The following is a 24,628-nucleotide window of genomic DNA, read 5'->3' as shown; positions in this document are numbered from 1 at the left end:
AAAACGCAAACAACGACGCAAAAAAAAGACGTGAAAAACGGCGAAAAAAAAGGCTACGATAAATGCCACGGAAAACGCAGTGAAAAACATCGGGGAAAAAGACGCGAAAAAAGACGCAAGCAAAGAGGCAAAGAACGCAGCGAAAAACAACAGGGAAAATGACACGAAAGACGCAATGAAAAACGCAGCAAAAATAGCCGCAAACAACGACGCAAAAAAAGAAACGGTAAACGACGCGAAAAAGGCTACAATAAACGCAACGGAAAGCACAGCGAAAAACATCGCAAAAAAAAAGACGCAAACAAACAAGCAAAAAACGCCAAGATGAACTAAGCGAAAAACGCCCCGAACAAAGCGACAAACACAAATGAAAAACAAAGCGCACAAAAAACCCCGGGAAAAAGGATGCAAAAATCAACGTGCAGGGAGAGGTAAATCTGCCGCAAACTTCAAGAGGGAATTTTGAGGCAGATATTCCTCCTGCAATAAAACTCTGTGTGAACATAGCCTTAGTGGAGAGAGACATGAGATAGAAGAAAGTGGACGAGGGTGAGGGTAGACACGAAGAGGTTTATAGACCTGAAAAGAGAAAGAAAACATCAATGTGAAAAACATAATGGGGGGGTGACATTTGCTCACCATCCTTCAAGAATGTCAGCAAGGAGACAAGTCCAGTGAAGGATGTCAGCGGAGAGGAGCAAGGACAGTACGTGCACGCTCATTGCAGCCTGCAATGAGCGTGCATGGAAAAAAAGTTTAATCACAAGGAAAGATCAACAAACCAGACCTGAACTGCATGTAAACAAGCTGTGCTAAATTCAAAGAAGAAATGTGGTAAGTAGAATTTTTAAAAAAAATAATGCTTTATTTAGGTTGTCTGTATAAGGGGTAATGTATGACACAGTTTTTGAAAAAATTTTGGTATCTCGGACAACCCCTTTAAATAGGAAGTCTTAGGAATTAAGGCGTGCGCTTGCCCTTTAAGACAGGACGAGTCAGCGTGCGCGAACTCTAGTGGTGCAAAGAACTAATGTGCCTGTGGCACAGTGAAAACCCAATTTCCCAACTACTGACTGAAACTGAATAAAATATAACTTTTATTAATGTACTTGTAAAATGTCCAAAGGAAAGTGAGTGCAGCCGCACATCGAGGATGACGGCCGCGGAGGGAGGTAAGGGATGCACTTACCTGACGCCGTCCAGGGCCAGCAGAGCGTCCGGATCGGGTTAGTGGAGCTCGGGATGAGCAGCTGGTAATGGAGGACGCCGGAACAGGAGCAGAGGCCGTGGGGACGGCGGGGAACGATGCGGCAGCCGTTAAACCATATATGGACACAGTGACGTCAGGGACTTCTGAAGCGGAATCCCCGGCGCTGTGGCCAGTGTTTCCACTCCAGGAGAAGTCCCTGACTACACTGTCCATATATGGACACAGTGACGTCAGGGACTTCTGAAGCGGAAACCCCGGTGCTGTGGCCGGTGATTCAGATTCAGGAGAAGTCCCTGACTTCACTGTCCATATATAGACACAGTGACGTCAGGGACTTCTGAAGCGGAATCCCCGCCGCTGTGACCGGTGATTCTAATTAAGGAGAAGTCCCTGACTTCACTGTCCATATATTGACACAGTGATGTCAGGGACTTCTGAAGCGGAATCCACGGCGCTGTGACCGGTGATTCTGATTCAGGAGTCCCTGACTTCACTGTCCATATATGGACATTGAAGTCAGGGAATTCTCCTGGAGCGCTCCCCCTACAGGAAGGTGGGGGGGTGCCATCTATGGGGGGTGGCTTGATACACGTGTGCTGTATAGCACTACCTACAGGGAGGCTGTGTGGCATTACCTAGAGGAAGAGGGGAGCTGTGTGGCATTACTTACAGGGGTTCTGTGTGCCACTACCTACAGGGGGTCTGTGTGGAACTACCTACAAGGGGGTCTTTGTGGTACTACCTACAAGAGGGTCTGTGCGGCACTAACTACAAGGGGGTTGTGTGGCATTACCCACAGGGGGGCTGTGTGGCATTACCCACAGGGGGGCTGTGTGGTATTACCTACAGGGGGGCTGTGTGGCACTACCTACAATGGGGTCTGTGTGGCAGTACCTACAAGGAGGTCTGTGTGGAATTAACTACAGGGGGGCTGTGGAAATATCTACAGAGGGCAGTGTGTGGCATTATCTACAGGGAGCAGTGTGTGGCATTATCTACAGAGGGCAGTGTGTGGCATTATCTACAAGGGGGATGTGGCAATATCTACAGAGTGCTGTGTGGCAATATCTACAGAGGTCAGTGTGTGGCATTATCTACAGGGTCTGTGTGGCATTAACTACAGAGGGAAGTGTATGGCAGAAAATTTACAAATGAAATGCATCCGTTTTTAAAACGGACAGGGAAAAAAAACGGATGCAGAACGGGTCACAATCGGTCGTTAAAAACGGAAACAGAACGGATGCAAAATGGCCGAGAAAAACGGACCAAAACTGGTGTTTTTATCGGCCGACACTCGGACCCTGTCATGTGAATAGAGCCTAAGCGCTGTGCTCGGGGAAGCCCTTGACATTACTGTCCATATATGGACAGTGACATCAGTGGCTACTGATTGAGCGGAATCCTCGTTGCTGATAATCTGTCCGGGGATTCCGCTCCTAGAGGAAACCCCTGAGGTTACTGTCCATATATGGACATTGACGTCAGGGGCTCCTCCTGGAGCAGAATCCCCGGCCAGAGGGCAATGCGGCATTATCTACAGGGGCGTGTGTGTGTGTGGCGCCATCTACAGGGGGCCTGTGTGGCATTATCAACAGGGGGTACTGTGGCATTATCTGCAGGGGGTACTGTGGCATTAACTACAGGGGGTACTGTGGCATTATATACAGGGGGTTCTGTGGCATTATTTTTTTCAATTTAAATTTTTATTACGTTTTCAATATAACAAAGGAGAAAAGGAAAACACATTTGCACTACATAATCCATTCCAATAAAACAATTCCATACATTGTCAGCAAGTTACCGTAAATCTTGAACTATAGTACAAATGCAACAGAAATAACAAACAGACAAATCTCAGCTCCTTAGGGTATGTTCACACGGCCTATTTACGGACGTAAATCGGGCGTTTTTGCCCCGAATTACGCCCGAAAATAGCGCCTCAATAGCGCTGACAAACATCTGCCCATTGAAAGCAATGGGCAGACGTTTGTCTGTTCACACGAGGCATATATTTACGCGCCGCTGTCAAAAGACGGCGCTTAAATAGACGCCCGCGTCAAAGAAGTGACCTGTCACTTCTTTGGCCGTAATTAGAGCCGTTATTCATTGACTCCAATGAATAGCAGCGCTAATTACGCCCGTAATTGACGCGGCGTTCAAGCGGCTGCACATGCCGGTACGGCTGAAATTACGGGGATGTTTTCAGGCTGAAACATCCCCGTAATTTCAGCCGTAACGGACGCCCTCGTGTGAACATACCCTTAGGCTGTAACGAAATAAGTTTAATAAAGACCACCGTGTTACCTTCTTTCAAAACATGTAGCCTCTAAACCAGAGGTTGTGCCCTCCCATATCCATCCCACAAACAGTCAGAAGATCACCCTAGGCCTCAGTGAGAATTTTTTTTTTTTATAGGACTATTCAAAAGTACAAGACGTCAAATCAGAAGATAGAAAGATGAACCTATAGCCTCGAACGTACCACCCAAAACTACTAATGCCTATGTCATGACGGAAGGGGGGGGCAGTCCCGGACAACCTATATTCAGACCATAGGGCCCATTGCACGCGAAAACTATTGAATGTATTTAGACGTACAGCTACCATCTTCTCCATAACATAGTCAAATTGCACTAAATTAATTAACTCCGCTGTTGTAATCGGATCTGAGGACTTCCAAGACCTGGATATCAATAGTCTGGCAGCCAGGATTACATGGCCAACAACCCACCGAAACTCTGTAGGAATGTCAACAAGGCCAATGAAACATAATGCCAGAGCAGGGGATGGAGATACCTTAAACTGTACAATAAAAGAGATAACTGTGAAAGTTGCTTTCCAAAAGTTGGATACTAGAGGGCAAGTCCACCATGCATGCATATAACTACCTATCATACCGCAACCCCTCCAACAAGACGGAGAGTAAGTAACATTAAATTTAGAAATTTGCAGAGGGGTTCTATACCACCTAAGTAATATTTTTTGCGCTGTTTCTCTATGACTAGCTCCCCTTCAAATTCTGGAGACCCATTGTATAGTAGACTACCATTCAATTAGTGAAATTTCCCATTTAAATCTATTTCCCAATGCAACAGATATCCTGGCTTGACTAACGACTGAGATCGGGAAACCTCAGAATAAAACAAAGAGATCCCTTTGGGTTTAGGCGATGCTAGAACAAGTATCTTATATGCAATAATAAAGAATACTGGGGTATCCAGAGAACTCAACTGTAAGATATGGCAGATTTGAAAGTATTTAACAGATCATGTTTGGGAATGTGGTATCTTTGTACCAAATTCTGAAAAGGTATGAATGCATCTCCATCATACAGTGAGCCTATATCACATATCCCAGCCTTTACCCAGGTCCTGATTTCTGGCACAAAAGAAGATAGATAGCAGAGGGGCAATAGCTTCAAGGATATACACTCCGACACAGGTGTAACTGAAGTAAGATATCTCCAGGAGGATACAGAAGCAACAATAGAAAGTAAAGGTTTACACAATACTGGGCTTTTAGAAACTTTTATTGACAGAAGGGCGACAAGAGGAAACTCCACCATGGACCTCTCAACCTCTACCCATCTAAGTTCCGAGTTACTATGCCACCAATGATACATATGGGTAAGAACAGTAGAGTATTTTTTAACATCCGGAAACTCCCATCCCCCCAGAAGGCCAAGGTCTAACCCTCGTGGAAAACCGTATTCTCGATTTCCTTCCAGCCCATATGAAATCCGTAAGTAACTTCTGGAGTTTGGAAAGGTAAGCATTAGAAACCGGGATAGGTACCGTACGTGTAAAGGGAAGTGTCCCTATATATATATATATATATATATATATATATATATATAGTGTGTGTGTATATGTGTGTATATATACAGTATATATATATATATATATATATATATATATATATATATATATATACACACATATATGTAATATATATGTGTATGTATAATACATATAATGTATCATGAGCCAGGGCTGTAACAACAACAACAGCCCTGGTCATGAATGTGGTTGTAAGCAAAGCAGGACAATTAGCATTGCCCTGCTTTGTTTGGAAATCATGGAGACAGGTTAAATAGCCCTGCGTCAGTACGCTCAGCAGCCGAACCTAGCTGGAGCTAGCAGAAGACGACCTCACTACCAGCTGAGAGCTGCCTGCCTGCCTGCCTAACCACCACGAACCGGCTCACCTCTCTCTCCTCCAACGACCTGCTACGGCTCCTGCGTCTGCTTCTGCTCCACCAACAAGTCGAGTCACGCTAAGTATCAAGTGTAGCAATAGCTACACTTAACCCTGTCTCTCCCTGTCTCCTCCTGCTGTAATATTTGCTTCCCTGAGTTAACCCCTTGCTCTCCCTGAGTACTGTCCCAGAGTCCCTAAGTTAACCCTTGCTTCACTGAGTCCCTGAGTTAACCCCTTGCTCTCCCTGAGTACTGTCCCTACTCCCCCTGAGTAAGTTAACCCTTGCTTCCCTGAGTCCCTGAGTTAACCCCTTGCTCTCCCTGAGTACTGTCCCAGAGTTAACCCTTGCTTCCCTGAGTAACCCTTGGTGCAAGTTAACCCCTTGCAGTACCTGAGTTAAACACTTGGTGAACCCTGTTCACCCTTGCTGCCCTAAGTACCCTGCAGTGACCCTTGACCTGCACATCCCCAGGTACACAGAAACCCATTCCCCTTGTTCCTCCTTATCCCATATTAACCCTTAGTGTATAGGGAAAGTTATATTAGGAGGGCGTGGGATAGAGATAGTGAGCGTGTGAGAATCACAAGTAACTTATGTGTATTGTGTTGTAACGTAACTGTATTCTGTGTATGTTTAGGTAAGTGGGTGGCGGTATAATTAGGATTGTGATACCGTGTTTATACTGTACTGTGATTAGTTACTGTATTTTATATATGAGAGTGATTACTGTATGTTAATAAATATTACCTTTATTTACTATACGGTCTTATTCCCTTGAGTAGCCGCTAAAACAATTAGATCGACGTTAGTATAAGGAAAAGGTAGGGGAACTTGGCATAACCCTAGTGACCCTGATTATAAAGGCGGTAGTAATAGTGGGTGCCACTAACCAGTGAATCCCGCTATTACCCCACCCCCTTTAACAGTACGAAACATATATAATATTACAGGCAAAAGTATAATTTTAACTATAGCTATCTTACTCTAATACCCCCAATATTCGGATCATTGCGTATCAACTCTGCCAATGGTTCCATGGCTAAGGCAAATATGATGGGGGACAAAGGACAACCTTGCCGCGTGCCATTCTGTATCTTAAATGAGTCGGACAAAAACCCTGAGGAAAGAACTTTAGCTGAGGGAGACGAGTACAATGCAAGTATAGAGGATTTTATAAAACCTCTAATGCCAAAATGCTCCAAAAGGTGAGATAAATAATTCCAATGCACTCGATCAAACGCCTTCTCTGTGTCCAAGGCTAAAAGCAGAGAAGGCCTTTGAGATACTTCCTCACACTGCACTAGATTTATAAACCTACGAGTTTCGTCCTGAGTCTGCCGTCCTGCCACAAACCCTACTTGATCTGATTTAACTAATTCGGGGACAATTTTGAAAAGTTTGTTTGTAAGAATTTTTGTATAAATTTTAATATCCGAAATCAAAAGGGAGATCGGGCGGAAGTTAGCTGGAAATATAGGGTCTTTTCCGGGCTTTGGAATGGTGACTATGGTAGCAGATAACATTTCCTCCGGAAAATTATCATCTGTTGCAGCCTTATTAAAGACTTGCAGAAGGTGAGGGGCAAAAATTGTGGCATACACTTTATAATAATTATTTGTGAACCCATCAGGGCCAGGAGCCTTAAATTATTTAGGGGAAGATATGGCTTTAATTATCTCCGACTCAGTAAATGGAGCCGAAAGGTCTAATAACTGGGGTTGGGAAACCTGTGGCAACGGGACAAAATTGAAAAAGTCCGTAATATCAGACCCTGTAGGTTGATAGGTGTCATTATCTCCATGTAGGTTATACGAAGCACTGTAATAAGCTTGAAATTTCTCAGCAATTAATCTAGGATCCAGGACTTTATGCCCCTTTTCAGCTATAAGATGAGCAATGCGAGAGTGCGGCGCTGCTTGTTTTAGTTTCTTAGCCAAAAATGCCCCAGCTTTGTTATTATGCATATAAGCATGCATTTGCATGCGTTTGAGATACAAATCGTGCTGGGAAGCAAGTAAAGATTGTAAATTTAATTCAGTCGCATAACTTATTGTGGGGGCTGCTTTATTTTTCAGTTCCAGACTCTAAATGTTCTTAGTTAAATCAGATATCTCCTTTTCCCTTTAGCCTGTGAACAAGCTTTTATCAGCATCCCTCTCATATATGCCTTATGAGCATTCCATAATACATGTGGACAGTTCTGTGGCATTATATACAGGGGATACTGTGGCATTATATACAGGGGGTACTGTGGCATTATATACAGGGGGTACTGTGGCATTATATACAGGGGGTACTGTGGCATTATATACAGGGGGTACTGTGGCATTATATACAGGGGGCACACTGGCATTATCTACAGTGGCGTGTGGGGCACTATATACAGGCGGTGTGTGGCACTATATACAGGGGGGTGTTTGGCACTATCTACAGAGGGCACTGAAGCATTATCCACAGGCAGTGTGTGGCCCTATATACAGAGGGCACTGTGGCATTAGCTACAGGGGGTGTGTGGCACTATATACAGGGGGTGTGGCACTATCTACAGAGGGAACTGCAGTATTATCTACAGGGGGTATGTGGCACTACATACAGGGGTGTGTGTGGCTCTATCTACCCAGGGAACCGTGGCATTATCTACAGGGGGTGTGTGGCACTATATACAGAGTTAACTGTTGCATTACCTACAGAGGGCAGTGTTTCATTATCTACACATGAAATTCATCTGTTTTAAAAAATTTGTCGAAAACGGAAAACACAGTGTTTTTCAGTCAAGGTGTGGTGTTATCCATTCTTGATATGGTTGTGTTATCCAGTTATGGCATGGTTGTGGTAGCCAGTCACGGTATGGTGGTGTTATTGGGTCACGGTATGGTTGTGTTATTTATTTCCGATATGGTGGTGTTATCCAGTTGCAGTATCGTGGTGTTGTTCAGTCACACTATCTTGTAATTCAGTCAAGGTATGGCTGTATTATTCAGTCAAGATATGGTTGTTTACAGTCATGGTGTGGTTGTGTTATCCAGTCACTGTTTGGATGTATTTTCGTTCACTATATGGTTTTATCCAGTCACAGCATGGTGGCGTTATCCAGTGTCGGTATGGTTGTTTTATTTAGTCACAGTATGGTGGTGTTATCCAGTCTCAGTATAGTTGTATTATTTAGTCACTGTATGGTGGTGTTATCCAGTCTCGGTATGGTTGTATTTTTTAGCCATGGTATGATGGTGTTAGCAGTCAAGGTATGGTTGTATTATGCAGTAACTGTATGGTAGTATTATGTAGTCACGGTATGGTGATAATATTTAGTTACTGTATTATATTAATTTGGGGTAGGGCAAGTCTATGTATAAACATTCCAGATTCTGGTACAGCATATTGTGCCCTGTCTTTCTGGTACAGCATATTGTGCCCTGCATTTCCCAACAAACCACATAAGTCTTGGGTAACACAGTTCACACCACTGAACACCGGGACAGGGCTGTGCACTAGGCAACAATGCCAAGTGTAAATGTCAATGAGCGGCATTTACATTTATCAATCGTTCTACCAATTATTTTTATGCCAATATTACAATTGATAATCAACAATAAACTATAGTTTTTTCATTAATCTACTTTTTTGTTAACACTGACCAATTATCATTATTAGACATTAGCAAATCGTGGCAATTGATGAATGTAAGGCTGGGTTAACATTTAATTTTTTGGTGTGTTTTTTAAATATCCACGCCTTTTCACAAAGCCTTTTAGCTGTAATCTGATTTTCAATTTACTATTGATAGGCTTACAGCTGTAACACTTTGTAAAACGCATGAGTAATTGATAAAAGCTTGCACTTTTCATATGCGTTTTTCTTTCCTGCCTTTCTATAACAAAAACGCACAATGAGAACCCACTCTAAATTGGCCTTTATTAGCGACGTAAAACACCAAATTAGGCCTCTAATGCACATGGTGCTCTTTTACTCCTGAGCCCTGTCGTATGTCCAGGAAAAAAAATAGGGCCACATGTAAGTTGTTTCTAATAACAGGAAACACAGCATAGTAATTCTAGAACTGAAATAGCACATCTATGAAAAAAATTGCTATTTTCACTTTGCAACATCCACTGCGCACTAATTTCTGGTAAACACCTGAGGGGTCAGCATGTTCAATACACCCCTAGGTGAATGTCTTGAGGGGTGTAGTTTCCAAAACGTGGTTACTCGTCAGCAGTGGCATAACTACTGCTGTAGCAGCCGTAGCGGCTGCTACAGGGGCCCGTGGTATGGACCTCCCCCATGGCTGGAGGCTCCGCTAGCAGTCGCTACGGCTGCTACAGTGCGACGCCACTGAACACTACGGCAGAGCAGGGAGGTATCTCCCCGCTCTGCCATTAAAGGGGTTGTTCCTACAAAAGACATGTATCCAAAAGACCCCCAGCGATAAGGAGAACGGAGGACCGAAAGTCCCCTGAAATTCTCTGTGAGAAACGTTGTGCGCATGCATGACCGGTGCTCCTTTCATTTTTATTGAGCTGCCGGATGCAGACCTCGGAAGTCCGAGGTTTCTCATGGAGAACTTCGGGGGACTTTTGGTCCCCCGTTTTCCTTATCGCTGGTGGCCCCAGCGATCACACATGTATCCCCTATCCTGTGGATAGTGGATACATGTCTTTTGTGGGACAAACCATAGGCTACAGGCCGTTTTTTTTGGGGGGGGTGTGGAGTTGTTGGCGTTATCTACAGGGGGGCTGTGTGGCGTTATATACAGGGGGGCTGTATGGTGTTATCTACAGGGGGGCTGTATGGTTCTATATACAGGGGGGCTATATGGTGCTATATACAGGGGGGCATTATGTTGCTATATACAGGGGGGCTGTATTTTGCGAAATACAGGGAGGGGGCTGTATGGTGCTATATACAAAGAGGGGGCTGTATGACTCTATCTATAGGGAGGGGGCTGTATGGTGCTATCTACATGGAGGTGGCTGTTTGGCGCTATCTACAGGGAAGAGGATATGGCGCTTTATACAGGGAGGGGGCTGTATGGCATTTTATACAGGGAGCTGTATGGTGCTATATACAGGGGGCTGTGTATGGCGCTATCTACAGGGGGGCTGTATGGTCCTATCAGCAGGGGGCACTGTGTGGCGGAATCTACAGGGAGGCACTATCCACAAGGCGGGGTAGTGTGGCACCCAGGGGAGGGGGGCCCCAGTCAAAAGTTTGCTATCGGGCCCAGTCTCTCCTAGTTACGCCCCTGCTTCTGGGGGATTTCCACTGTTTTGGTACCTCAGGGGCTTTGCAAATGCAACATGGTGTTTGCAAACCATTCCAGCAAAATCTGCACAAAAGTTAAATGGCGCACCTTTTATTCTGAGCCCTGCCATGAGTCCAAACAGCAGATTATGACCAAATATGGGGTATTACAGTACTTGGCAGAAATTGCTTTACAAATGTTCTGGCCCTTTTTTCTATAAAAAATTGAAACTAAAACTACATCAAAATAAAAAATATATATTTTTCATTTTCACAGCCCATTTCTAATTCAATTTATGAAACATCCGTGGGTTAAAAATGCTCACTGCACCCATAGATTAATTTCTTGGGGTGTAGTTTTCAAAATGGGGTATTTTTAGGGGTGTTTCTTATGTTTTGGCACTTCAAGACCCCTGCAAAACTATTGTAGTGCCTGGAAAACATCATAATAAAATGGAGGTTCCAAAATCCCCAAGGTGCTACTTCATTTCTGAGGCCTGTGTTTCAGTCAAGTAGCCCACTAGGGCCACATATGGGAAATTTCTAAAAATGTCAGTCAGTATAATCAACATTGATATGTGTTTCTCTGTTAACATCTGCTGTGTTACATAAAAAAGGATTAAAAATTAATCTATATTCATTATCAGACAGAGAGTGCCCCCATAAAGATTGTAATGCAGAGTGCCCCATAAACATTGTCAGCCAGTGACCCATAAACATTGTTAGAGAGTGTGCCCATAAACATTGTTGGACAGAGTGCCTCCACAAACATCGTTGGACAGAGAGTTTCCCCATAAACATTGTCAGACACAGAGTGCCCCACAAACTTTGTCAGACAGAGAGTGACCCATAAACAATGTCAGAGAGTGACCTATAAACATTGTCAGACAGAGTGCCCCATAAACATTGTCAGAGAGTGACCCATAAACAATGTCAGAGAGTGACCCATAAACATTGTCAGAGAGTGATCCATAAACATTGTCAGAGAGTGATCCATAAACATTGTCAGACAGAGAGTGCCCAATAAATATTAAATATTGTAATGCAGAGTGCCACCATAAACATTGTCAGACAGAAAGTGCCCCACAAAGATTGTCAAAGAGTGCCCCATAAATATTGCAATGCAAAGTGCCACCATAAAAATTGTCAGACAGAAAGTGCCCCATAAAGATTGTCAGAGAGCGCCCCATAAATATTGTAATGCAGAGTGCCACCATAAAAATTGTCAGACAGAAAGTGACCCATAAAGATTGTCAGACAGAATGCCCCATAAATATTGTTAGACAGAGATTACCCCTGTAAACTTTGTGACACAGAATGTTCCCCCATAAATATTGTCAGACAGTACCCCATAAACATTGTCAGAGAGTGACCCATAAACATTGTTAGAGAGACAGTGCCCCATAAACATTATTAGACACAGTTCCCCCATAAACATTGTCAGAGAGTGACCCATAAACAATGTCAGAGAGTGACCCATAAACATTGTCAGAGAGTGATCCATAAACATTGTCAGAGAGTGATCCATAAACATTGTCAGACAGAGAGTGCCCCATAAATATTAAATATTGTAATGCGGAGTGCCACCATAAACATTGTCAGACAGAAAGTGCCCCACAAAGATTGTCAAAGAGTGCCCCATACATATTGCAATGCAAAGTGCCACCATAAAAATTGTCAGACAGAAAGTGCCCCATAAAGATTGTCAGAGAGCGCCCCATAAATATTGTAATGCAGAGTGCCACCATAAAAATTGTCAGACAGAAAGTGACCCATAAAGAGTGCCCCATAAATATTGTTAGACAGAGATTACCCCTGTAAACTTTGTGACACAGAATGTTCCCCCATAAATATTGTCAGACAGTACCCCATAAACATTGTCAGAGAGTGACCCATAAACATTGTTAGAGAGACAGTGCCCCATAAACATTATTAGACAGAGTTCCCCCATAAACATTGTCAGAGAGTGACCCATAAACAATGTCAGAGAGTGACCCATAAACATTGTCAGAGAGTGATCCATAAACATTGTCAGAGAGTGATCCATAAACATTGTCAGACAGAGAGTGCCCCATAAATATTAAATATTGTAATGCAGAGTGCCACCATAAACATTGTCAGACAGAAAGTGCCCCACAAAGATTGTCAAAGAGTGCCCCATACATATTGCAATGCAAAGTGCCACCATAAAAATTGTCAGACAGAAAGTGCCCCATAAAGATTGTCAGAGAGCGCCCCATAAATATTGTAATGCAGAGTGCCACCATAAAAATTGTCAGACAGAAAGTGACCCATAAAGATTGTCAGACAGAGTGCCCCATAAATATTGTTAGACAGAGATTACCCCTGTAAACTTTGTGACACAGAATGTTCCCCCATAAATATTGTCAGACAGTACCCCATAAACATTGTCAGAGAGTGACCCATAAACATTGTTAGAGAGACAGTGCCCCATAAACATTATTAGACAGAGTTCCCCCATAAACATTGGGAGAGGGAGAGTGCCCCCATGAGCAGTTAGACAAAATCCCATAGGCCCCATGCAGACGGCCGTGCCCGATTACAGGTACGGCAGGCCGCCGACGGCCACCTGCATTTTTTTGTCCGTGCACCCATACAAAGTATGGGAGCACGGCCCGTAAAACCTGAAAAATAGGACATGTTCCATAATTCCCGACACAGTTCTACGACACGGACACGTATCCATAGCGATACTGAATGGGTCCGTAATTGCGGACCGTATTGTGGTCCGCAATTACAAAGACTTTTTACGGTTGTGTGCATGGGGCCATAGTGCCTCATAAAAAAACCTTTTTTCGGGAGTCACTCTGACATAAATACATTAACAATCATTATATTCCTTTGTTGTGTTTCTTTCAAATATTATTTTTTACAGGTTTTTACATGTTGCAAAAAAACAACAACAAAAAAACATCCATATTTGCATTTTTCTTTTTTTGAACTATAGGACTTTGTTATTTGTATTTTGCAGAACATTCCTATAGTCAGTTGACATTGGTGCTCTGATACACACCTGTACAGTAGTTTTGTTTTTTGTTGCGTTTTCAATAAAGTTAAGAAAAAAAAAAAAAAAAGCTTCTTCCTGTAAACTCTACAGCCGTACGGGAATGACGTAGTGTGGCGTACTGCCCCTTTCACCGCTACTGTGCTCCCGGCCTTTGCAGCTTCCGACGCTTACATGTATGGTCGGATCGGGAGTGTGCCAGCGCAGCTCCCTTTCTGCTTCACCTCCGATCTCCGCCATTTATCAGGTCAGGATTGGGTTACCCACTGGGGGTCACCTGGATATTGCAGGGCCGGGGCCGCCCGTGAAGCCCGAGTGTATGGTGGCCCCGGGTCCGGTAACCCCCGCTGCTTGTGTTCTCGGCATCTGTCCGAGGTCTTGTTTGGCTTGGTGAGGGAACGGCATGTCTGCCTCTTCCGCTGACATGATTGAAACCCCTCCAGTGCTCAACTTTGAAGAGATCGACTTCAAGGAGATCGAGGTGGAAGAGGTGAGTTGGGGGACAACAACCGGAGGATGAGGCTGGAGGTTGGGGAGCTGTATGGGGGCATTGCATGGTGCAGGACGTATACATGAGTCGGGTAAATGCACAGAAGGGGGTAGTGCTGCCAAGTGACAGCAGCTGCTGACTGTCAGAAAGTTCCCGGTAAACCAGTGTAGTGTTGTCACTGCTGCCCCTGATCATGTATGGACACCCATTATATGCTGCCCATAGTCAGGACATCTTCATTGTAGAATAATATTATAAAGCTTCCCAATGTACAGCAATTCAGGGTGCAGCTTTCTATCATTCACCTCGTCCTTATTGTAGCGGAAGACGGGGGAGAGCATGTCGTGGCCTACTCGATTAAAAGTGCCTTTCCAGAGCCGGTGCCGCTACCGCTCCTACAAGCCCTGGGATTGGAGCAGGCGGCAGCGATGGGATGAGGAGTTTAGAAAGTTGTAGACCGTGCTGTCTGATATACAGGACCCCATGGATATCATGCACACGACCGTAGTGTTTTTCTGGTCCGCAAATTCCAGGACCGTGTTCCGTGAAATGTCCTCCGCAGTTCATCCGTATGTAATCGCAAAATGCGGATAAAAAAAAAAAGCCCAGGTACAACATGATGTCAAAAGCTTGTCCCAACCCCTTTAGAAGTCAACTCTGAGATAAAATAAAAAAAATCACAGATCAACCTATTTGAAGTGTAACGTTACTCGAACTTCTGAAATGTAAGGGCACGGCCATACGTGGTAGAGTTTTTCCTCTGAAAATGTTGGTGCAGATTTGGGCCATTTACGCAACAAATCTGCACCAACATTTGCATATTTGACAGGTAATTCAGACGTTGCAGAAAAGACAGCGGACTTGCCACAGGTTTCAGTTTTTGCATTGAATTCAACAGCAATTCCACCACGTCTGCCCGTGCCCTAATAGTGACATGTCACGTTTTGATTGGTGGTGGTCCGAACCATGAGACCCCCACCAATCGCACAAACTAAGCAATCACACGTGCACTTCTGCAGCTTCGTTTCAGCGATTGGTGGGGGTCTCAGTGATCCAACCCCCACCAATCAAAACTTCAGACATGTCACTATGACATGACAGAAGTAAAAAACAACAAACCGCATCAAGGTGTGAAACTTACCCATGCGTTTATTTTGCGCTTGTATTGTCTTCTCCCACTCTGCCAGTTACAGTTCACTGCAGATCTCCTGCCAGGCAAGATCTTTTACATTCCTGTCAGAATACTCTTCCAGGCGCTTATCCCATAGACTGGGCTTGTGCTGGACCAGGATGATTAACTTCTCAACGCTGATCATAGAAGCCATGCTGCTCTCTGCTGCTTTCTGCTGCTTTCCAACACACTCTCCAGCCTTCACGACGACAGAACTCATTCCCGGTCGTTGCCTAGCAACACTTCCGCAAATCCGCAAACTGCGGTTGACACATGGAGGTGTATCCGCTTTTTCCACGGGCCCATTGACTTCTATGGGCATGTCCGCATCGAATTTGCGGGCCATAATAAGACATGTCCTGAGTTTATGCGGCACGGATTTGCGGTCATGCGGGGACCAGTGAAAACACGGATAGTGTGTATGGGCCCATAGAAATGAATGGGTCCGCAATTCTCCCGTGGATTTTCGGGGGAATTGCGGACGCAAAAACACGTTCGTGTGCATGGGGCCTTAGTGTACCATGGTATCCTCTCTCAGCTCTTCTAACTGAACTCTGAATGTGCCTGAATATTTTTATCTTGACGTTTGATTTGTGTCGATCTTGGGGGCCGTAGTTCTAGACTATATTTAAAAACCAATTTAAAATTGGCTCATGGATCCTGCATACAGTCCCTGTTCTCCCTGACGCCCTGTACTGTCCTTCTGGGGAGAATACCTATGTAAAGTATCTGAGGCCCACAAAGGTTCGGTATAGATTACTACAAGGCGATGAGAGTTTTACGAATGAGGGCCTATGGATTTCTCCAGACTCCCCAAGCACCAAGCTTGTAACGCAGCGCCTCGATTACTTTAGAGGTGTCCCCGCTGGATCTTCATGGTCCTCTCCTATGTTTTTACTGAAGTGCAAGTTTTGCGTCAACAGCACTTTCCATCCCATGCGTTTTAAAATGTAATCTGGCCGCGAGTGCTTAGCATTAGACTGGTCTGACTTAGTAGTTATACGTCTGCATTTTATGCTTTGCCGCATCGCCCGGTTCGGCCTTGTGTTTTGCCCTGAATGCGGCTCTTCTGTAATATTTCTGAGGGATTCCAGTCAAAATCCACTTTGATATATAGTATCATATAGCGTTTGTTTGTTGTAAGTAACCATGGAGACACAAGTCTGCATAATGTTTGCAAAGTTGCTTTATTGTTTGAAAACATTTGGGATAATAGAAAATACAATGACTGGATACAGAGGTGTGCAGACCCTTTATGATGTATTCTCCCAGATTCCAGCGGCCACGTTCATTTTACACAACTTGTAACGTGATGGAGACGGCTAGGTTTTCCTTTCCTTGGCTCTCCGCAGATAGTTGTGTACAGGCCATAGAAAGCGGACGGGCGCCAAAGGGGCAGGATACGGGGCACTGCAGCCTCTATGGTCAGATTCTCAGTCCTGGACCCTATAGTCAGTTAGATCTCTCCAGGAGACCGGTTGTTATTGTTTAGTAGCCAGCAATGCGAAATCTCATAGACCGCAATAGAAAACCACATAAAAAGCTAGACACCATTAGCTAATAAGCACAAAAAAAGTCTATCTGGCTCCTCTAATTTCCCATGCCTTGCCCATATTGTCTCTTTGTCTGTTTAGAATTTTTTTTTCCGCTTGCCATGTACATCCAGCATATAGGCTGCAAAAATATCTCAACCACAGCATATGCCATAAATGTCTGATAGATTCGGGTCCCAGCTCTGGCACCCTCACCTATCTCCAGAACTAGAGGTTGGTGTATATGCTGGACATACACCACAAGCATGGTGTGAACACAGCCTTTGAAGTGAATGAGAGAAAAGGCTGCAATGCACGTAAATCGCCGCTAAATGCGTGTCTGCGATTCACAGTGAGCAAGAAGAAATGGACAGCGCTGCGGCCCCTTCAACACAGTTAAATCAGTTTGAGTCCCACAAGTTGGACCCCCACCCATCAGCTATTGATGGGCTATACTGAGGATAGGCGATCAATTTCTATTGCCTGGAAAACCCCTTTAATACCACTTTCTGTACATTAAGTTTATTCTGACTATTCAGCATATTTTCCTTTAAAACATAGGATGGGATGACCATTTGATTTCTTGTATTGGATAGTCTCCTTTCTTGATCTGCTTTGCCGTTTTCATTTGTTTAACATTGTAATATGCAGACTTTGGAATAAATATTGAATATCTGTAAGAAATACAAACATTCCAACATGTCCAATAACTGTGTTCATGACCGCCTAGCACCACCAAGGTGTGTGTTATGTTTATAGACAAAATTATACCTTTTTATATTCCAGCCATACTGATTTCTTTCTGCCACTATTACCCTGCCACTATTACCCTGTTTGTGGTTTGGCAAATTTGAATTGGTTTATTCCTAAACGGATTGGTGTGTGTTCTGTATGTCAGGGATTACTAAGGTTTATAACAGGCTTAGGAATAGACTAGGTTTTAGTTAAGAGACACTGCATCAAGGATGATGTTAGATAATGATATTGCCATTTAGATCCCTGTTTATGGTACTTAAAGAGGCTCTGTCACCACATTATAAGTGGCCTATCTTGTACGTGATGTGATCGGCGCTGTAATGTAGATTACAGCAGTGTTTTGTTAGAAAAACAATAATTTTTGACGGAGTTATGACCTATTTTAGCTTTATGCTAATGAGTTTCTTAATGGACAACTGGGCGTGTTTTACTTTTTGATCAAGTGGGCGTTGTGGAAAGAAGTGTATGACGCTGACCAATTATCAGAAAAAAGGAGATTTTTGAAGCAGCACTAGTCCCGAGTATGGTGCGGTGCACGCTGTCAAGCCAGGCAAACCAACTCCAGCACGATGTATATCCAAAGAAGTAGTAGGACAACAGCACACGTCTTCAAATCATCAAAGTGGTTTTATTGTCAAGACATCCACAAACGACAAGCAACGTTTCGACCCATAGTGAGTGAAGGCTTGACAAAGACCCTTCACTCACTATGGGTCGAGACGTGTGCTGTTGTCCTACTACTTCTTTGGCTGACCAATTATCGTCATAATTCTCTCCATTCATTTAGTCTGCAGATAGCAATATCGCTATGTGCAGGCACATACACACACATTAACGTTACTGCAGTATCCTGACAATGAATATGCATTACCTCCAGCCAGGATGTGATGTGTATTCAGAATCCTGACACTTCGCTAATATTATCCCGACGCTACAACACAGGAAGCGTAATCTCGCGAGATTACTCTGTAAACTGTCATTTCAAACGAGATTACACTTGCTGTGCTGTAGTGTCGGGATTGTGTTAGCGAAGTGTCAGGATTCTGAATACACATCACGTCCTGGCTGGAGGTAATGTATATTCATTGTCAGGATACTGCAGTAACGTTAATGTTTGTGTATGTAGCTGCACATATCGATATCGCTATGTGCTGTGTAAATGAATGGGGAGAAGTGTATGATGCTGATTGGTCAGCGTCATACACTTCTCTCCACAACGCCCACTTGGCCATATAGTAAAACGCGCCCAGTTGTCCATTAAGAAACTCATTAGCATAAAGCTAAAATACTTCATAGCTCCGTAAAAAATGATCGTTTTTCTAGATAAAAACCACTGCTGTTACTTACATTACAGCGCCGATCACATCATGTACAATATAGGCCACTTATAATGTGGTGACAGAGCCTCTTTAACCCCTTAAGGACGCAGCCTAGTTTGGGCCTTAAGGCTCAGAGCCCATTTTTCAAATCTGACATATTTCACTTTATGTGGTAATAACGTGGGAATGCTTAAACCTATCCAAGCGATTCTGAGATTGTTTTCTCGTGACACTTTGGGCTTCATGTTCGTGGTAAAATTTGGTCGATATATTCAGTCTTTATTTGTGAAAAATTGCAAAATTTAGAGAAAATTTACAAAAAATAGCATTTTTCAGAATTTAAATGCATCTGCTTGAAAACCAGACGGTTATACCACCCAAAATAGTTACTAGTTCACATTTCCCATATGTCTACTTTAGATTGGCATCGTTTTTTGAACATTATTTTATTTTTCTTGGACGTTACAAGGCTTAGAACATAAACAGCAATTTCTCATATTCTTAAGAAAATTTCAAAAGCCTTTTTTTCAAGGTACCTCTTGAGTTCTGAAGTGGCTTTGAGGGGCCTATGTATTAGAAACCCCCATAAAACACCCCATTTTAAAAACTAGACCCCTCAAAGTATTCAAAACAGCATATAGAAAGTTTTTTAACCCTTCAGGCATTTCATAGGAATTAAAGCAAAGTGGAAATGAAATTTGCAAATTTCATTTTTTCTGCTGAATTTCAATTTTATTCAATTTTTTTTCTGTAACAGAGAAGGTTTTACCAGAGAAATACTACTAAATATGTATTGTCCAGATTCTGCAGTTTTTAGAAATGTCCCACATGTGGCCCTACTGCGCTCGTGGACTAAAACACAAGCCCTAGAAGCAAAGAAGCACCTAGTGCATTTTGAGGCCTCTTTTTTATTAGAATATATTTTAGGCAGCATGCCAGGTTTGAAGAGGTGTTGAGGTATCAAAACAATGGAAACCCACCAGAAGTGACCCCATTTTGGAAATTACACCCCTCAAGGAATTAATTTATGGTTTTTGTTATCATTTTGACCGCACAGTTTTTTCACAGCACCTATTTGAATTGGGCTGTGAAATGAAAAAAATGATATTTTTTCCAATAAGATGTCATTTTTGATCAAAATTTCTTATTTTCACAGGGAACAACATACCCCATTTTGTTGCCCAATTTGTCCTTATTGCGGCAATACCCCATTTGTGTTGATAAACTGCCGTTTGGGCCCATGGGAGGGCTCAGACGGAAAGGAGCGCTATGTGTTTGTTGGAGTCCAGATTTTGCTGGATTGGTTTTCGGGTGCCATGTCACATTTGCAGAGCCCCAGAGGTATCAAAGCAATGGAAACCTACCAGAAGTGACCCCATTTTGGAAACTACACCCCTCAAGGAATTCATTTATGGTTTTTGTTATCATTTTGACCGCACAGTTTTTTCACAGCACCTATTTGAATTGGGCTGTGAAATGAAAAAAATGATATTTTTTCCAATAAGATGTCATTTTTGATCAAAATTTCTTATTTTCACAGGGAACAACATACCACATTTTGTTGCCCAATTTGTCCTTAGTGCGGCAATACCCCATTTGTGGTGATAAACTGCCGTTTGGGCCCATGGGAGGGCTCAGAAGGAAAGGACCACCATTTGGCCTACTGGAGCTTTTCTGGTGCTAAGTCATGTATGCAGAAGCCCCTGAGGTACCAGTACAGTTGAAACCCCCGAGAAGTGACCCCATTTTAAAAACTACACCCCTTAAGACATTCATCTAGAGGTGTAGTGAGCATTTTGACCCCACAGGTACTGTGTAAAAGATAATGCGCAGCAGATGGTGCAGAGTGAGATTTGCAATTTTATATATATATATGCCATTTCAGTGTCCAATATAGTGTACCCAGCATGCACCACCGGAGATATACACCCCTTAAATTGTAATGTGGGTTCTCCTGGGTACGGCAATACCCTACATGTGGCTGTTATCAGCTGCCTGGGCATACGGCAGGGCTCAGAAGGGAAAGATGAGGGGGGTAAGCTGTGCGGAGTGCATCAGGGTAAATTAAAAATCAAGGGATGTATGATACATTTTAAAACAATCTTTCATACAGAGCCCTGGTTTTTCGGGACACGTGTCGCATTGGTATATTGTGTTCTTCCTTATCCCCCTCTTATAGCAGACTCTGCACCTCTTTTGACTCTTTCCCTTTCCACCGGTTTGGGGAACTTCTCCTGGAAAGTGTTGCCCTGGTATGATGCGTGTGGCCTCGCTTCCAGAAGTACTGGGTGCCCCCCCCTTCCTGGTCCCTAAAGATTAGATCTTGAAATTCCAGGAAAGTTCCCCTCTGGCCTGCACATCGACGTAGCACGTACGCATTGTACAAAGCCATCTGTATGATGTGCCCGGCCAGCTTCTTATACCACACCGCATGGCGCTGTAGGGCTTCAGGACTTGATTTGACAAGTCCACCCCTCCCATGTACCTATTGTAGTCCAGGATGCAGTCTGGTTTGGGGGTGGCCTTTCCTTCATATATCCTAAATCTGTAGGCACAGCTTATACATCTTCACGCCATACCTTGCCCTCTTACCCGGCAGGTACTGGCGGAATTGAATTCTCCCTTTAAAATGTACCAGAGACTCATCAATAGAAAAACACTTCTCGGGGGTGTATGCTTGGGAAAACCGGGCACTGAAACGGTCTAATAGGGGTCTCCGTTTATACAAACGGTCAAAACTGGGGTAATCTCGGGGTGGGCACGGCTCATTATCAGTATAATGTGAGAAGCGAAGTATTGCCTCATTTATTTATTTTTTTAGGTTCCAGTTCAGTTCTGAAGTTGCTTTGAGGGGACTATATATTAGAAACCCCCATCAAACACCCCATTTTAGAAACTAGACCCCTCAAAGTATTCACAACAGCATTTAGAAAGTTTATGAACCCTTTAGGTGTTTCACAAAAATTTAGAGCAAAGTAGAGGTGAAATTTACTTTTTTTTTTTTTGTCAGAAAATACTCTTTATACCATTTTTTTTATAACACAAAAGGATTTATCAGAGAAACGCAACTTAATACGTATTACCCAGATTCTGCAGTTTTGAGAAATATCCCACATGTGGCCCTAGTGCGGTAATGGACTGAAGCACCGGCCTCCGAAGCAAAGGAGCATCTAGTGGATTTTGAGCCCTCTTTTTTATTAGGCACCATGTCCGGTTTGAAGAGGTCTTGTGGTGCCAAAACATTGGAAACCCCCCAAAAGTGACCCCATTTTGGAAACTAGACCCCTTGAGGAATCCATTGTAGTTTTCTTGGGGTGCATGCGGATTTTTCATCAGTTTTTATTCTATTTTTAGGTGGCGTGGTGACTAATAAACAGCAATTCTACTATTGTTTTTTTATTCTTTTTTTTTTACAGCGTTCACCGTGCGCTATAAATGATATATTCACTTTATTCTGCGGTGCGATACGATTACGGCGATACCAGATGTTTATAGTTTTTTTTTATGTCTTATGGCGTTTGCACAATAAAATACGTTTTGTAAACAATCATTCACTTTTTGTGTTACCTTATTCTAAGAGCCATAACGTTTTTATTTTTCAATCAATAAAGCCGTGCGAGGACTTATTTTTTGCGTACCGAACTGTAGTTTCGATCAGTACCATTTTTAGGTACATGCGACTTTTTGATCTCTTTTTATTCCATTTTTTGGGAGGTGAAGTGACCAAACAATTGTGATTGTGGTACGGTTTATTAATATATTTTTTTACGGCGTTCACCGTGCGGGATAAATAACAAAATAATTTTGTAGTTCAGGCCGTTACGGACGCGGCGATACCAATTATGTATAGTTTATTTGTTTGTTTATATCTTTTTATTAATAATAAAGACTGATAAGGGAAAAAGTGGGACTTTTACTTTTATTACTTTTAAAACTTTTATTTTCTTATTTTTACACATCTTTTTTTAACTTTTTTTTTACTGTATTACTTTGTCCCACTAGGGGACTTGAGGGCAGGAGGCCCTGATCGCTATTCTAATACACTGCACTACATGCGTAGTGCAGTGTATTAGAACTGTCAGCTACTCACTGACAGCAAGCATAGTGGGTCCTGACGTTGTCAGGACCCACTAGGCTTCCGTCTATGGCATAGCCGGACGCCATTGTTTGGTGTCCGGTTGCCATATTCACCATTGCCGGCCGCTATCGTGTAGCAGGCCGGCGATGGCGGATTAACCCCTAAGAAGCCGCGATCGCTATTGAACGCGGCTTCTGAGGGGTTAATCGGCGGGGGAGCTCCGCGATCGGTCCCGGCACATTGAGCAGTGATAGTCTGCTGTCGGAAACAGCAGCTATCACAGCTCATGAACGCGCCCCGCGCGAACGGCGCCGTGTTTACTCCATGACCTACTATTAGGTCACTGAGCGCGAACGCTACAGTTAGCATGACCTAATAGTAGGTCATGGAGCGTTAAGGGGTTAAGGTGTTTTCTTGCCTTGATACAATAGAGACATATCTTACACGTGGCCCTTTGGACCATTATTTGAATAATACCACACCACCCATTATTTTTGTCAGAAATGTATGTTTACGGTAGATTTGATGGCTTATACACGTGGCCATATTGTGATGTACAAGAGACATTTTTAGTGCCAAGGATGGGTTATATGCCATTTCTTTGGGAAACACTTTCCTGATCTTCCAGGATGGGATTCGGACCCGTTCTTGTCCATAATTTATTTGGCTCTTGCAAGCAGCTGTAGTACGGCCATGTGCATGAGTTGTAAGTAAAACAGAATGACTGTAGATGTGAAAACTATCTCGATGCCAGCTTTACGGGAAATGGATCATCCTATAATAAGCATAATTTTATAGCTACCCCTAAATCTCTCAATTTAACTAATTTTAAAATGGAAATAAAAATATTACAGTGCTTGTGATGATGCCAGCAGTGGTAAGAAACCAACTTGAACTTGGTAGAACTAAAATCCAATCCTATTCAGAGATGAAGATCATATTGTAATTGTGGGGCAGGTTTACTATTCAAAATGCGCCCAAATTCTGACATATGTGCACCACATTTATTAACCATTTTAGACACGTTTTTTTTTTTGGGGGGGGGGCACACCCAACGAGGGGGCGTGGCTTTTTGGGAAATGGGATATGATCTAGCAGAAAGGGGACTTGGCTTAAATGGAACACTGTGTGTTAGAAATGCGGCAAAAATATTTTTGACTTTTGCATTTTTTTTTAACTGGGCCCCCACTGGATGGACTGCGCTTCTGTCTTGCATTGGAGCTCTATGGACACGTTTAGCCTGTACGTCGGGTGCTTTCCCGACACACATGCTAAACGTAAGCCCAAAACTTGATGTGAGCAGGACTTAGAAATTGCACTTGATCTTCAATTGGTATCAGTGGGGGATGCTACTAGCGTGACTTGGAACTCATAAGTTGTGAATCTGTCGACTACTGGAAAACATTGTGATGGAAAACTACTCCAATGTGAACTAAACCAGTGATTCTTCAAGAGAGCCCAAAGCTGTGCTATGCTTGCCCAATTAAATCTATTTTGTCTAAACTAGGATTTGCCGAGACACTTGCCTGCTCTGAGTCACCCCTCTGTCGCTAGCACAGTGAGGGTTTAACCCTTTTATGACCAGACCTGAAAATCACCAACTACA

General features: G+C 43.3%; 1 protein-coding gene across 2 annotated transcripts in view; it reads left to right on the top strand.

Moving 5' to 3' along the window:
• The first annotated feature begins 13,762 nt into the window (after window positions 1-13,762).
• MAP3K7 (mitogen-activated protein kinase kinase kinase 7) overlaps window positions 13,763-24,628 on the top strand; it is a 61,547-nt gene continuing 50,681 nt past the window's right edge. For both annotated transcript variants that reach the window (XM_075862166.1, XM_075862165.1), the window contains exon 1: window positions 13,763-14,166. In XM_075862166.1, coding sequence (XP_075718281.1) covers window positions 14,080-14,166 — 87 coding nt within the window. In that variant the 5' untranslated portion in view covers window positions 13,763-14,079. The remainder of the gene's footprint in view (window positions 14,167-24,628) is intronic.

This window comes from Rhinoderma darwinii, chromosome 4, assembly GCF_050947455.1.
Source record: "Rhinoderma darwinii isolate aRhiDar2 chromosome 4, aRhiDar2.hap1, whole genome shotgun sequence".
NCBI classification, from domain to species: domain Eukaryota; kingdom Metazoa; phylum Chordata; class Amphibia; order Anura; family Rhinodermatidae; genus Rhinoderma; species Rhinoderma darwinii.
This window is presented reverse-complemented; position numbering and strand designations above follow the sequence as displayed.